Source organism: Bubalus bubalis, chromosome 9, assembly GCF_019923935.1.
Source record: "Bubalus bubalis isolate 160015118507 breed Murrah chromosome 9, NDDB_SH_1, whole genome shotgun sequence".
NCBI lineage: Eukaryota > Metazoa > Chordata > Mammalia > Artiodactyla > Bovidae > Bubalus > Bubalus bubalis.
Genome location: NC_059165.1, coordinates 102,199,078 through 102,212,885, shown reverse-complemented (window position 1 = coordinate 102,212,885; position 13,808 = coordinate 102,199,078). Strand labels below are relative to the sequence as shown.

The 13,808-nt window shown below is 49.1% G+C and overlaps 1 protein-coding gene across 1 annotated transcript; it reads right to left on the bottom strand.

The window, feature by feature from the left end:
* Positions 1 to 2,324: 2,324 nt before the first annotated feature.
* On the bottom strand, positions 2,325 to 12,103 carry CCDC105 (coiled-coil domain containing 105). Its single transcript, XM_006073518.4, has 7 exons — positions 11,248 to 12,103; positions 9,300 to 9,404; positions 4,194 to 4,392; positions 3,856 to 4,022; positions 3,622 to 3,717; positions 3,420 to 3,533; positions 2,325 to 2,690 (listed from the first exon to the last, which is right to left on the bottom strand). Exons 1-7 carry the CDS (start codon positions 11,815 to 11,817, stop codon positions 2,439 to 2,441), a joined length of 1,503 nt encoding a protein of 500 aa, XP_006073580.3. The 5' UTR covers positions 11,818 to 12,103; the 3' UTR covers positions 2,325 to 2,438.
* Between the last annotated feature and the right edge of the window lie 1,705 nt (positions 12,104 to 13,808).

Below are 13,808 nucleotides of genomic sequence, written 5' to 3'. Positions count from 1 at the left end.
CCAGGGAACCACAGGAGGCCCCTGACTGTGAAGTCCCTCTTGAGATAAGGGAGCTGACTGTGATGCCCAAGGACTCTTGAGTAGTTACTGCTGGTTTGAACCCCCTGCCCCTGCTCCTCAGCTGAGCACACAACCCTCCCTTTTTTCTTGCATATTTCCCTGTCAAGTGAACATAATTTGCTCCACCTCCACTTGGTTGTTAGGGTGAGCCCATGGATGTCTGTAGCCCAGAGCAAGAGAGAAAGAACATGGATTCAGATCCAGGTTTAAATCCTGCTTTGTCCTTTGCTGGCTGTATGACCCTAGGCAAATAATTTCACCTTCCTGAACTTTGTTTCCTTCTCTGTAAAATGTTGGCTGGGCTCAGTTGTGTCCAAGGGGCTATGCCAAAAAGATTGTATTTGTGATGGTCATTCTTAGGCTATGCACGGTCAGTTTCATGAGAGAGGGATCATGTGTGTCTTGGTCCTTGCTGTACAGTCTCTGGCATGAAGCAGTTGCTTGCGAAGTATTTGTGGCTTGAATGAACACCCCTTATTCTGTGTCTACCACACCCTGAAATCTTCCTGTGAGAGCGATGATTATCACAGCTTAGTGTGAGTAGTTCTGTGATGGGAGGGTGTCCAAAAGAACACAGAAGAGAAACTGAGCTATGCCTGAATGAGTGGGTGCAATCAGGTGGGCTTCCTGTAGGAGGCCACCCTAGAGCTGCAGTATACCTATGGCTGATTCATGTTGAGGTTTGACAGAAAACAGCAAAATTCTGTAAAGCAATTATCCTTCAATAAAAAATGAATTAAGAATAATAATAAAAAGGATGACACAGGTTGCACTCCATCAACTTGTAAGTTCCTTGAGAGCAGAGACCATGTAAGCCTTGCTCACTGCTTCACTCTCAGTGCCTGGCTCAGAACCTGGCACTTCCCAACCCTCCCCCCACCCCCACAATATTCTTTTTTTTTTAATTTATTTTTAATTGGAGGATAATTGCTTCACAATGTTGTGTTGTTTTCTGCTGTACAACAACGTGAATCAGCTGTAAGTATACAATATATCCCCTGTCTCCTGAGCATCCTTTCTACACTCCCCCCATCCCACTTCTCTAGGTTATCACAGAGCACTGAGCTCCCTTTGTTACACAGCAGCTTCCCACTAGCTATCTGTTTTGCACATGTTATTGTGTATATTTCAGTGCTACTCTCTCAGTTCATCCCACCCTCTCCTTCCCCTACTGTGTCCACAAGTCTAGAACCTGGCACTTTATAAGGGCTTAATAAGTGAATGAAGGAGGCTGTAAAATTTGGAGAAGCAATATCCACCGCCCTCCCACCCCCCACCCCCCCCACCCCCCCACTCCTGCCCTGGTAAATGGAGATAAGGGCAATGGAAAGCAGGGAGGGCTGAATTGGACCTTCCTATGGGCTTCCCTTGTGGCTCAGCTGGTAAAGAATCTGCCTGCAATGCGGGAGACCTGGGTTCAATCCCTGGGTTGGGAAGATGCCCCTGGAGAAGGGAATGGCTGCCCACTCCAGTATTCTGGCCTGGAGTATTCCATGGACTATACAGTCCATGGGGTCACAAAGAGCTGGACACTCACTGAGTGACTTTCATTTTATGGAGTTGCTTGGGGTCTGGGAAAATAAACAGCCTCCACTAGAGAGAGCTCCAGGGGAGGAAGTTATATCCCTGAGTGTGTGTTTTGTCAATAAAGGCAGAATCCCAGTTCTGCTTAGAGAGCAAGCTGTAGAGTCAGGTATTAAAATTCCAGTTCTAATGACTAGCTGTGTGACCTCCGCCATCTGCTTAACCTCATTGTGCTTCACTTTCCTCAAGTGTAGAATGGGAATAATAATTCATTTGCAGTTAAGGATGTTTTATGTACAGTCACCATTCTCCTACCCCCTTACAACAAGCCTCCAAAGTTAATGCTACAATTCTACATTTTACAGGCTGGAGACACTGAGGCCAGAGACAAGTAGTGACTTGACTAAGGCCACATAATCTGAAATTGGGGAGCCGGGATTTGAACCCCCCAAATACAGTGGCCAAATCCATCCTATCATTAATAACTTCCAGGATGCATAGCCTATAACGTGTTGTAGATTAAGTGATCAGCTGGCTCAGATGGTAAAGACTCTGTGCGCAAAGCAGGAGACCCATGTTCCATCCCTGGGCCAGGAAGACCCCCAACCCACTCCAGGACTCTTGCCTAGGAGATCCCCGGGACAGAGGAACATGGCTGGCTACAGTCCATGGGGTCGCGAGAGTTGGACTCGACTTAGCGACTAAACCACCACCACGACCACGAGCCTAATAAGTGGTAATTATGCATTCTCGTTTTTAATTATAATTCTGCTAGAGGGCGCTCTGAGGGCGAAGGGGGTCAGGAGAGAGGGAGGGCCACTGGGCTGAGGCCTGCTGCGGCAGGAGTTCGCCTGTCACTTGGTGGCAGCGGTGTTGGACTCCACGCGCGGCGGCGTGCGTGGGTCCCAGTCATTAACCAGGCGCTGCGCTTGCTCGTAGCACACGTGCGGGTGCCGCTGGCGGAGGCGCAGGCGCACCACGCTATAGTCCACGTCGTGCCCGATCTTCTTGCAGTTGAAGCTCCAGGTGAGCTTCTTGCGCATGGCGAGCAGCTCATCCAGGTTCTTTTCCACGTGCGAGATGTGGCGCTGCAGCTTGTCAGTGCCCTGGACACGAGGAGGGGCGGTGTTGGGAGACAGGCGAGCCAGAGCGTGGCACTGTCTAGGATGGGCAGGCACACCTGGGCCAGGTATGCGTGTAAAAGGACGACAGCTGAAGAGCGGATGGGCCTCAGGTTGGCGGGGCGCACATCTGAGTCAGGTGTGCGTGTGGAAGGACCTCGCCTGGGTAGGAGCATCCCTAGGAGGGCAGAGCCTAGAATGGGGTTGGGGGTTACACACCTGGGCCTGAATGTACTTGGAAAAGAACCTGTGACAGGGCGTGTATGAAGAAGGGGATGCTCATGAAGGTGAGGGGAGGGGCAGACCTTGGATAGAAGTAGGGCAGAGATTGAGGGAACTTATTTGAGATGGGTGTATTGAGCTTCCCAGGTGGCTCAGTGGTAAAGAATCTGCCTGCCAGTGCAAGAGATGCAGGAGACCCAGGTTCCATCCCTGGGTTGGGAAGATCCCCTGGAGCAGGAAATGGCAACCCACTCCAGTATTCTTGTCTGGAAAATCCCATGGACAGAGGAGCCTGGTGGGTTGCACCTATGGGGTAGGAAAGAGTTGGACTCTACTGAGCACGCTGCACATGTGGGTACTGAAGGCATCCTGCTGGGGGCAGGGGGAGCTGAAGGACTCAAAGACCTGGGTCGGGTGTCTCACCTGGGCTGTGTGCTTGAGAAAGGAGTCTTACAGGGCAGGGCCTGGCAGGAGGGACTGAGAGGTGCTTACCTGGGCGAGGCGTGTGGCCTCCGGAAGTTGGGTGCCCACATGTCTCTGATACATGCGAACCAGAGGTCTGTCCAGTTTCTCTCGAGTCTCCAGGTGATTTTTGGACAGAGGACCCTGGCGGAGTGCGGTGTGCAGAGCCGTGAGGTTTGACCTCCCGGACGCCCCTGGCCGCATCCCCGCAGACCGTTTCCCCCAAACCTACCTTGATGAGGCCGCGGGTGATGTACATCTCCTGGTTGAATTTCGTGCACCGGTGGATCGTTCCCCTCATGAGTCCTAAGGTCATGTTCAGTCTATCCTGGGTGGGTGGTAGCACAGCGCGGAATCACACCGGCTTCGGGTCCCCTCTCTGCCTACGTCCCTCCACCCCCAACCCCCCATACTATAGCATTCTAGACTCCAGCCGCCGACTAGGAGCGGCGCGAGAGGGGCGCACCTTCAGCTCCAAGGTCTCGCGCATTTTCTGCGCTAGCGAGGCGCACACGCGGTCGCTTATCTGCTGCTGTTGCTCTCGGATGTCCTCCTCGTTCTTTGCCATATCTAGCAAAGTGTCCTTGGACTCCATTAACAGTCGCTTGGCTTCGTACAGCGCCGTGGCGCACTCTGCAGGAGTTGGGGGGAGGTGTGTGTGTATGCGTGTATTAGGCACTGTCATGTCTGACTGTTTGCGACCCCATGGAGTGTAGCCAGCCAGGCTCCTCTGGCCGAGAAGTGGGGGAGCAGTTGGGCACCAAGGGCACCCACTGTACTGGACTCATTTCTGCGCGGTTTTACCTGGGGTATAGGTGCCCACAGGGTCTGGAGGCGGGGTTTTCAGGCCCTGTGTGCGCGGAGTGGGGACTCGGGAGATGTTCACCCAAGAGTGGCGGCCTGCCTGCTCCAGAACCTTGTCCAGTGGCTGGTTCATTAGCTCCACAGCTTGGAGCCTCTCCTTACAGCAGAAGACCAGAGCATCACGACAGGAGGCCAGGGTCTGGGAGCGAGGAAGGAGAGGCAGAGAAGGTCAATTGTAAGCTGGAAGATAGGGGAAAGTGACTGAAAGTGGGGCTTCCTAGGTGGCTCAGTGGTAAAGAATCCACTTGTCAATGCAGGAGATGCTTGTTTGATCCCTGGGTTGGAAAGATCCCCTGGAGAAGGAAATGACAACCCACTCTTGCCTGGAAAATCCATAGACAGAGAAGCCTGGTGGGTTTAGTCCATGGAGTTGAAAAAGAGTTGAACGTGACTTAATAATTGAACAACAATAAACAAAAGTTCTCCAGCCAGGGATCGAACCTGCACCCCCTGCTTAACCACTGGACGACCAGGGAAGTCCCTATCTTTTTTTTTTTTTTTTAAATAAAACTGTATTGGAACATGGCCATGCTCATTCATGTACATATTGTTTCTGGCTATTTATGTACTTCACTGTCTAAATTAAGTATGATCTTCCTCAAGTTACAATAGGGTTACATCCCAGTAAACACATTGTAAGTTGAAAATATTATGTTGAAATGCATTTAATACATTTAACCTTACTGGATATCATAGCTTAGCCTAACTTACCTTAAATATGCTCAGAACACTTACATTAGTCTATAGTTGGACAAAATCATCTACTGCTGCTAAGCCGCTTCAGTCGTATCCGACTCTGTGCGACCCCATAGACGGCAGCCCATCAGGCTCCCCCATCCTTAGGATTCTCCAGGCAAGAACACTGGAGTGGGTAAGATCATCTAACACAAGGCCTATTTCCTAATAAAGTGTTTAATAGTTCATGTAATTTATCGAATACTGTACTTAAAGTGAAAAACAGAATGGTTGTATGGGCACAGAATAGCTCGAAGGGCATCAGTTATTTACCCAGTGGCTGACTGGGAACTGTGACTCACTGCTGCTGCCCAGATCAGGTGAGAGTATTATACTGCATATTGCTAGCTCAGGAAAAGATAAAAATTCAAGATTAGAATTACAGTTTCTACTGAATGCGTATCATTTTGCACCAGAGGACCATCTATAATTGTGACAGAGATTGTATTGCACACAAAGCTTAAAAAATTAACTAGCTGACTCTTTAAGAACAAGCTTTTGAAATTTGAAATGTCATATACACAGAATCTTACAGAGTGTACTTTTACATCCAGCTTCTTTTGCTGAATATTATTTCTTTGGGATTCATCCATTTGGGTAAAAAATATAAAGTCTTTCATTCATTAATTCAAATGTTCATTAAGCCCTTACTGTATTCTAGGAATTGCGCTAGGTTGCAGGGATGCCATGGGGGAAAATGACCCAGTTTCTGACCACAAGTGTGCAGATAAGATTGACTAGTGAGTGAATCAGAGAAATGGGGATTATCTGGAAGGGTGGGATCAAAAGATTAATTTGGCTGTGCTGGGTGTTAGTGGAAGCATGCTAGTTCCCTGATCTGGGATCAAACCCATGCCCCTTGCAGTAGAAGCATAGTCTTAACCTGTGGACCACCAGGGAAGTACATATTTTCTATTAAAAATCTAGACAGCATATTAAAAAGCAGAGACATCACTTTGCCAACAAAGTGATAGTCAAAGCTATAGTTTTTCCAGCAGTCATGTAAGGATGTGAGAGTTGGACCTTAAAGAAGGCTGAACACCAAAGAATTGATGCTTTCAAATTGTGGTGCTGGAGAGGACTCTTGAGAGTCCCTTGGACTGCAAGGAGATCAAACCAGTCAATCCTAAAAGAAATCAACTCTGAATATTCATTGGAAGGACTGATGCTGAAGCTGAAGCTCCAATACTTTGGCCACCTGATGCAAAGGGCGACTAATTAGAAAAGACCCTGATGGTGGGAAAGATTGAGGACAGGAGGAGAAAGGGGCGGAAGAGGATGAGATGGTTGTATGTCATCACTGACTCAATGGACATGAATTTGAGCAATTTCTGGGAGACAGTAGAGGACAGAGGAGCCTGGTGTGCTACAGTTCATAGGGCCTCGAAGAGGCATGACTTATCGACTGAATGACAACAACAAAAAATAGATGAAAATTAGCCACTTAAACCATTTTAAGTGTACAGTTCAGTAGCAGTTAAGTATATTCACAATGTGTAACTGTTACCACTGTCCATTTCCAGAACTTTTTATCATCCTAAGTAGATCTGTGTCCATTAAAGGATAATCCCCCATTTGTTCACTGTTGAGAGTGATCTGATGAAGAAAGAAATATTTATGATGTAGGAGAAGTGGGAGGAGGTGGGTATAGTAGATAGATGGAGTTATAGGTTGGTAGAGGAAAAATGAGAGAAATTCTCTTCTGTGGTTTCCATGCATTGGGGTCATTCTTTGAAAATGAAGAAAGAGCAGGGAGTTGGACAGATATGAAGGAAGAGAAGGTATGAAATAACTTGCACAGTGGGACAGCAAGTCTTCCAGAGACACATGTGAGATTTCTGGGAACTCTCTTACTGTCAATTTGAGATTTAAGTTCATGATTTTAAGTTGAAAGGGCTCCCCTGGTGGCTCAGTGGTGAAAAGCCCACCTGCAGTGCAAGAGATGTGGCTCAATCCCTGGGTCAGGAAGATTCCCTGGAGAAGGAAATGACAACCCACTCCAGTATTCTTGCCTGGGAAGTCCTATGGACAGAGGAACCTGACAGGCTACAGTCCATGGGGTTGTCATAAAAAGAATTGGACCAGACTTAGGGACTAAACAACAACACAACAACACTGTCTTGGGTTTCCATCTGTCTGTCTTTTCCCACCTCCCTATTTCATTTTCTTTCTTGAAAGCGCTTCCCTACCAGGGCCACCTTCAGGGGCTTCTCCCTTGTCTGTTTCAGACTTACTTAAGGATTTTTCAGGATCACCAGATTTAAAGGAATATGACAGCAGCCTGGTGGTACAATATTGTTGTTGTTCAGTCCCCCAGTCATGTCTGACTCTTTGTGACCCCATAGACCGTAGCACACCAGGCCTCCCTGTCCCTCACCATCTCCCAAAGTTTGCCCAAGTTCATGTCCATCGGAGCCTGGCAGGCAACAGTCCATGGGGTCACTGAGTCGGATACGACGAGTGACTAAGTACACACAGCACATGTCCATTGCATCGGAGGTGTAATAGGTTGAGTGCAATTAAGGTTCAGCACCACGGACAGTGGCGCACCAGCTCCTAACTCCACCCACTTTTCCCCAACTCCACCCTCCCAACCCTGGCTGGTCCCTAATTTGAATGACCCTTTAATGTGAATTCCTCGAGGGCAAGGCCTGTTCACAACTTGTCCCAACTGCCAAACACAGTGCCTGGGACACCAGGGTATTGGATTAATATTTGTCAAATGGATAAGTCACAAGTGCATACAGGCTCCTTGAAACCTACTTTCATGTCTCCATTAGTGATGTCATAGAGAAATCCTTGTTGCAAGAGTGAAGGATGCAGTGAGGGACCATCTCTGAATGGAGCTGATAAAGATGAACACATAATACAGAGTAAAGAGCTCAAGACACCTGATTTGAAACATGAGGAAGTTCTTACACTTCTGGGTACATATATAAAGGAAATCAGGAAATTGAAGGGAAATAACTCTCATGCACATTTTAGCATTATTCATCAGCTGAGACATAGAAACAATCTAAATGTCTGTTGACAGATGAATGGATAAAGAAAATATGATATTATATATATATACACATATATATAAAATATAGTAATTTTCAGTAGTAGCAATAGTGAAAGTCGCTCGGTCATGTCTGACTCTTTGTGACCCCATACAGTCCATGGAATTCTCTAGGCTACTGGAATGGGTAGCCTTTCCCTTCTCCAGAGGATCTTCCCGACCCAGGAATTGAACTGGGGTCTCCTGCATTGCAGGCAGATTCTTTAACAACTGAACTATCAGGGAAGCCAATTAGTAGTAGTGATATTTTTATATTAATACAATTACTATACTAATAATTGTACTATATAGCAGGACTTGCCTGCTGGTCCATGGTTAAGAATTCATCTGCCAATGTAGAGGACATGGGTTCCATTCCCGATCTGGGAAGATCCCACATGAAGTGGGACAACTGAGCCCTTGTGCTGCAACTCCTGAACTTTGAGCCACAACTGCTGAAGCCTGTGAACCTAGAGCCTGTGCTCTGCAACAAGAGAAGCCACAGCAATGAGAAGCCCGTGCTCTGCAACTAGAGAGTAGCCCCACTCACTGCAATTTGAGAAAACCCTTGTGCAGCAACAAGACCCAGCACAGCCAAAAATAAATATATTTTTTAAAAGAAATAAAAATACTTACAAAATTTAAAATAGTAAATTTACCTTTCTAAATCTGGAGGAAAAAAGATACACCTGAACTGACTAGCTAGCTGACTGAACCACTGGCTAGCTCCATAACTTGGGTGAGGTCACATCTTTATGAGTTTCGAATTCCCCATCTCTAATGAGAATCATAGTTTCTATTTCACAGGAGGGTTTTAAGGACTTAACAACAGGACAGGGCGTGGCACAGAGGGGCGTGCTTAGTCACTCAGTCATGTCTGACTCTTTGCAACTGCATGGACTATAGCCCACCAGGCTTCTCTGTCCCTGGGATTCTCCAGACAAGAATACCGGAGTGGGTTGCCATTCCCTTCTCCAGGGGATCTTCCCAACCCAGAGATGGAACCTGTTTCTCCTGCATCACAGGTGGATTCTTTACCATCTGAGCCACCAGGGCACAGAGGCATTATTTTGAGGCCCAATTTCATCTCTCAGAGCTTCAGTCTTTCCATTTCCTAAAGTGGAAATACAGTGAATGTCAGGTCAGGGTGGGACGGGTGTGTGGCTTGAAGGATTTGCTGTTGCTACAATCCCCAAGGTTAAAGCTGTTTGCCCATTAGGCAGGCAAGGGTCCCCTCCAATCCCCTTAACCTGGCCCCAGGTGTCCCAAACCTTGAGCAAGGCCTCTGATTTTTCCATATCCATCTCCATCTTCCTCTTCATGCTCTTTAGCTCCTCCTTTTCCCAGGTAAGCATACTGTCAGCTTTGTCAGAGATCTGGCAAACAAGGAGAGAATTTTTCACACTTGTGGGAGAGGGCTGGAGGAGAAGGAAAGCTCTTTTTCTAGAATAGTACAGAGTTTGCCAACCTCATAAACTCTGGGTTTGGGGAATGGAATTGGGGGCATTCTCACGTTTTGGGGATCTCACTCTCTGAGAAGCATTTACCCTTTTAGGAAGCTCTCACCAGGGCTTCTCTGTGGCTCATATGGTAAAGAATCCACTTATGATGCAGGAGACCCAATTTAGATCCCTGGGTAGGGAAGATCTCCTGGAGAAAGGAGTGGCAACCCACTCCAGTATTCTTGCCTAGAGAATTCCATGGACAGAGGAGCCTGGTGAGCTACAGTCCACAGAGTCCTAAAGAGTTGGACGTGACCGGGTGACTAACTTTCACTTGGGGGAGGTCTTACCCTCTAGAGAGCAGGGCCGGGGGCTTCTTCCTTTTACAGATAGGAGCCCAGTGAGCTGGGATGGAGATGACTTAACTTGGGGGAGGTTATCATTGCTCTTTGGGGCTGAGGGGCTCCCCCTTCCTTGGTGATGGTTTTATCCTCTCTCCCAGGCTACAAGTGGAGGAGTCTCATCATAGTGATGATGGGGTTTGCCCTTTTGAGGGCTTATTGTCTGGATTTGGGGCCTGGGACTCAGAAACCCACCCTATGGGTGTGTGTGTGTGGGGGGGTCTCATATCTCCCCAGGGAGGCTGGAATATTGTCCCCTTTGGGGATGGCTGTCGAGGATTTCACTTTAGGGGGAGGATTTTACCAGGGCTGGGACTAGGGGGTCTCACTCTTTCCTCCTGGCTAGGGGTTTAGCTCTCAGGTATGGGTCTAAGGAGTCTGAGGGTCTCAGTCTTTAGGCAGAACCTGTCCCTCTTCTAATTCTAACCCTAACCCCTGTGAGGCCTGGGGTGGGGTTCTCATTCCCTGAGGTTGGGGGGTGTTTTTGGTGCATGAATGTTCAGCTATGTCAGACTCCTTGCGATATTATGAACTGCAGCCCACCAGGCTCCTCTGTCCATGGCAAGAATATTGAAGTGGGTTTCCATTTCCTCCCCCAGGGGATCTTCCTGACTGAGGGATGGAACCCGTGTCTCTCCTGTATTGGCAGGTGGATTCTTTACCACTGAGCCACCTGGGAAGCCTAGGGGAGCAGGAGTTGGTTAGGGTTTAAAAAAATATTATGAGGAGAATTTTATCTCTTGGGACTTGAACATCACTCACTGCTCAGCTGGGGGCTTCTTGTGTGTTTTCAGTGGGGTTGGCGGGGTTGGGGCACTGAGGGTCTCATGCATGGGGGAGAGTTTCACCCTCTTGTCTAGGCCGGGAGTAGTAGATTTTACTTTTTGGTAAATCTAGCTTCTTGTCTGACTCAAGGGTCCCACCTTCTCTCCCTAGTAGGGAGACTAAGAGATATCTCCCTCTAGGGCAAGGTTTTCCTGGTGGTTCAGATGGTAAAGAATCTGCCTGCCATGCAGGAGACTGGTTTGATCCTTGGGTGGGGAAGACCCCCTGGAGGAGGGCATGGCTACCCATTTCAGTATTCTTGCCTGGAGAATCTCATGGACAGAGGAGCCTGGCGGGCTACTGTCCATGGACTGGAGAAAGAGTCGGACATGAGAGAACGACTAACACTTGTGGGGCAAGGGGTTTGAGGATCGCATCCGTTTGGGAGGTTCTCTGTCTCTGGGGCTGGGAACCAAGGCATCTCATCTTGGGGTGGATTTGGGCCTGTGATAGGGGAGTGCTTCTTCTCTAGGGTGGATTTTGCCCAGTCTGCGCATCTGGGAGCGGAGGCCTGAGTCTTTGCGGCTGGGCTGGGGCGGGGTTGGTCCCACCGTCTCAGATTTGGGCCGGTAGCCCCGCAGCTTGACGCTCTGCTGGTTAATCAGCAGTGCTTTGCGCACTTCGCTGAGTCTGCGGTCCGTAGCCTCTCGCTGTCGCTGCAGCAGCCGCAGCTGCCCATTGATCTGGTGCTGCGCGCGGCCAAGGCGGGCGGCGGTGAGGCGCGCCCCGCGAGCGTGAGCTTGCACCACCTCGGCGGTCTGCAGGGCCCGCGCGTCACGGTGCATGGGCAGCGGCAGGCGGGCGTGCCAGGCGGGCGGCTTCATCTTGCTCTTCCACAGCGTAACGCCCTCGCCGGGCGGTGGCTTCTCCATGGTGCTGCCCCCTTTGAGCATCTCCACGCGGAAGCGCCAGGGCAGAATGTAGGCGGCCCGGCAGAGGTGGTGAGCCACGTGTGGGTCCCGCACACTGTCGTTGGGTTGCCACATGGTCACCGCCTCTTGCCCGCAGCGGTCGGTCAGCTGGTGTGCCTCCTCTGCCAAGGCCCTGGTCGCCTCGCGCCATGCTGGATGCCCAACGCGCGTGTCCTGGCTGTGCTCCACCGGGGGTATCAACACGGGCATGATCCCTGTTTGGTGTCCTGGCCTGGCCTGAGATCCTTGCCTGGGGGGCAGGGACCCCCCTCAACTACATGAAACTCCTTCCTGGCCTGAGAAGTTTGTGAAACAGAGCACTCTTGACTATGACGACCGACCGTGGAAACGGCATAGGCGGAGTTCCAAAAGTGGGGGAGGGGAAAGGCTACAGGGACGGGCTGGATGGAATCTTTGGTTTGGAGCTAGGCAGAGACAACTTGGAATCCTGGCTCCTTGAGAAAGGTTCTACCTTATCGAGCCCAGCTCTCCCTGTTGCTCCTTACCCTTTTACCTTCTTATCCAGGAACATGGATGAGGCGGCTCTGTTGTTCCGGCTCTGTTGTTCAGTCGCCAAGTTATGTCCGACTCTTTGTGACCCCACGAGCTGCAGCACTCCAGGCTTCTCTGTCTATCACTGTCTCTCTGAGTTTGCTCAAACTCATGTCCTTTGAGTCAGTGATGCCATCCAAACATCTCCAGCTCTGAGGACGGTGCTAAGGTTTCTCCCACTTCAGACCTTTGGATTTGTTGTTCCTTCTGTGTGGCATACTCCTTTCCACCTTCTTCCCATGGTTGGCTCCTTTTCAGTCTTCGGAACCCAGCTTTATCTATCAGTCAATCCATCTAGTTGTGCTAGGTGTCTGTTGCTGCAAATGGCCTTTTGTCTAGTTGTAGAGAGCAGGGGATTCCTCTTCGGGATGGCTCATGGGCTTCTCGTTGTGGTGGCTTCTCTTGTTGTGGAGCACAGGCTCTAGGGCACGTGGGCTTCAGTAGTTGCTGCACTTGGGCTCAATAGTTGTGGCTCACAGGCCCTAGAGCTGGGGCTCAGTAGTTATGGCTCAGGAGCTTAGCTGCTCTAAGGCATGTGGAATCTTCCCAGACCAGGTATCGAACCTGTGTCCCCCTGCATTGGCAGGTGGATTCTTATCCACTGTACCACTAGGGAAGTCCAGAACCCAGCTTAAATATCACTGTCTTAAAGGAGGCTTTCCTTAGTGCAGTATCTAAGACCTATTCTCTCCTATCACTCAGGATTTTTAGTGCAAGCCACAGAAAAGGAAAAGATGGTTTCACAGTCAGAATCATAGCAAAAGACATACAGAACAAAGACATACAGCGGCTCTGAAGGACACCATGGCTACTGTTGCAGAAATCTCAGCAGTTGGTTGACTGTCCCCCGGAATGGCACTGCTACTACAGCCAGCGACTGAGTCAGTTCTCTATAGCACCTGCTTTTTTGCCCCTTTAGTTCCTAGGATCCAAGGTGGCTGTGTCTAATTGCCTAAGTCATGGCCATCCCTGGACTGCAAAGGAAGCTAGGAAAATTGACTCATAGCTGAACTTCCTGTTTCTATGGAGGAAGGAGGACTTTGTTTCCCACCAGGACCATATGATGTGGAATTCCTCCAACATAGGAAGCCCGTTGGAGTCTGGGGAAGAAGAAGAGAAACTGCCTTCACCCCCTCTCCCACAATTCTCCATCACATCACCTCCCCCCTCCCCCTCCCCGCTTCAAGCTGTGGCATCTTTACCTGGGTAACTGATAGGCACCTCAAACTCAACAGGTCCAAAACCACATTGTTTTTAATTTTAATTTTTAAAAATTTTAATTGGAGGATAATTGCTTTACAATGTTGAGTTGGTTTCTGCCATACAACAATGTGAATTAGCCACAAGCATACATATGTCCCCTTGCATTGAACCTCCCTCCCACTCCTACCTTATCCCACCCCTGTAGATTGTCACAGAGCACCAGGTTGAGCTCCCTGTTGTTATACAGCAACTTCCCACTGGCTATTTATTTACATTTGGTAATGTGTATGTTGCAATGTTACTCTCTCAATTTGTCCCACCCTCTTTTTCTTCCCCCACACAAGTCTGTTTCCTATGTCTATTTCTATTCCTGCCCTGCAAGTAGGTTCATCAGTACTACTTTGCTAGCTTCCCTATAAATGTGTTAGTATACAATATTTTTTTTC

Coding starts and splice junctions, on each gene's coding strand:
- CCDC105 (XM_006073518.4), bottom strand. CDS start 11,817: ATGCCCGTGTTGATACCCCCGGTGGAGCACAGCCAGGACACGCGCGTT. Junction 3,718..3,855: donor GCGAGACCTTGGAGCTGAAG/GTGCGCCCCTCT, acceptor CCACCCACCCAG/GATAGACTGAACATGACCTT. Junction 3,534..3,621: donor TCACCCGCGGCCTCATCAAG/GTAGGTTTGGGG, acceptor GCACTCCGCCAG/GGTCCTCTGTCCAAAAATCA.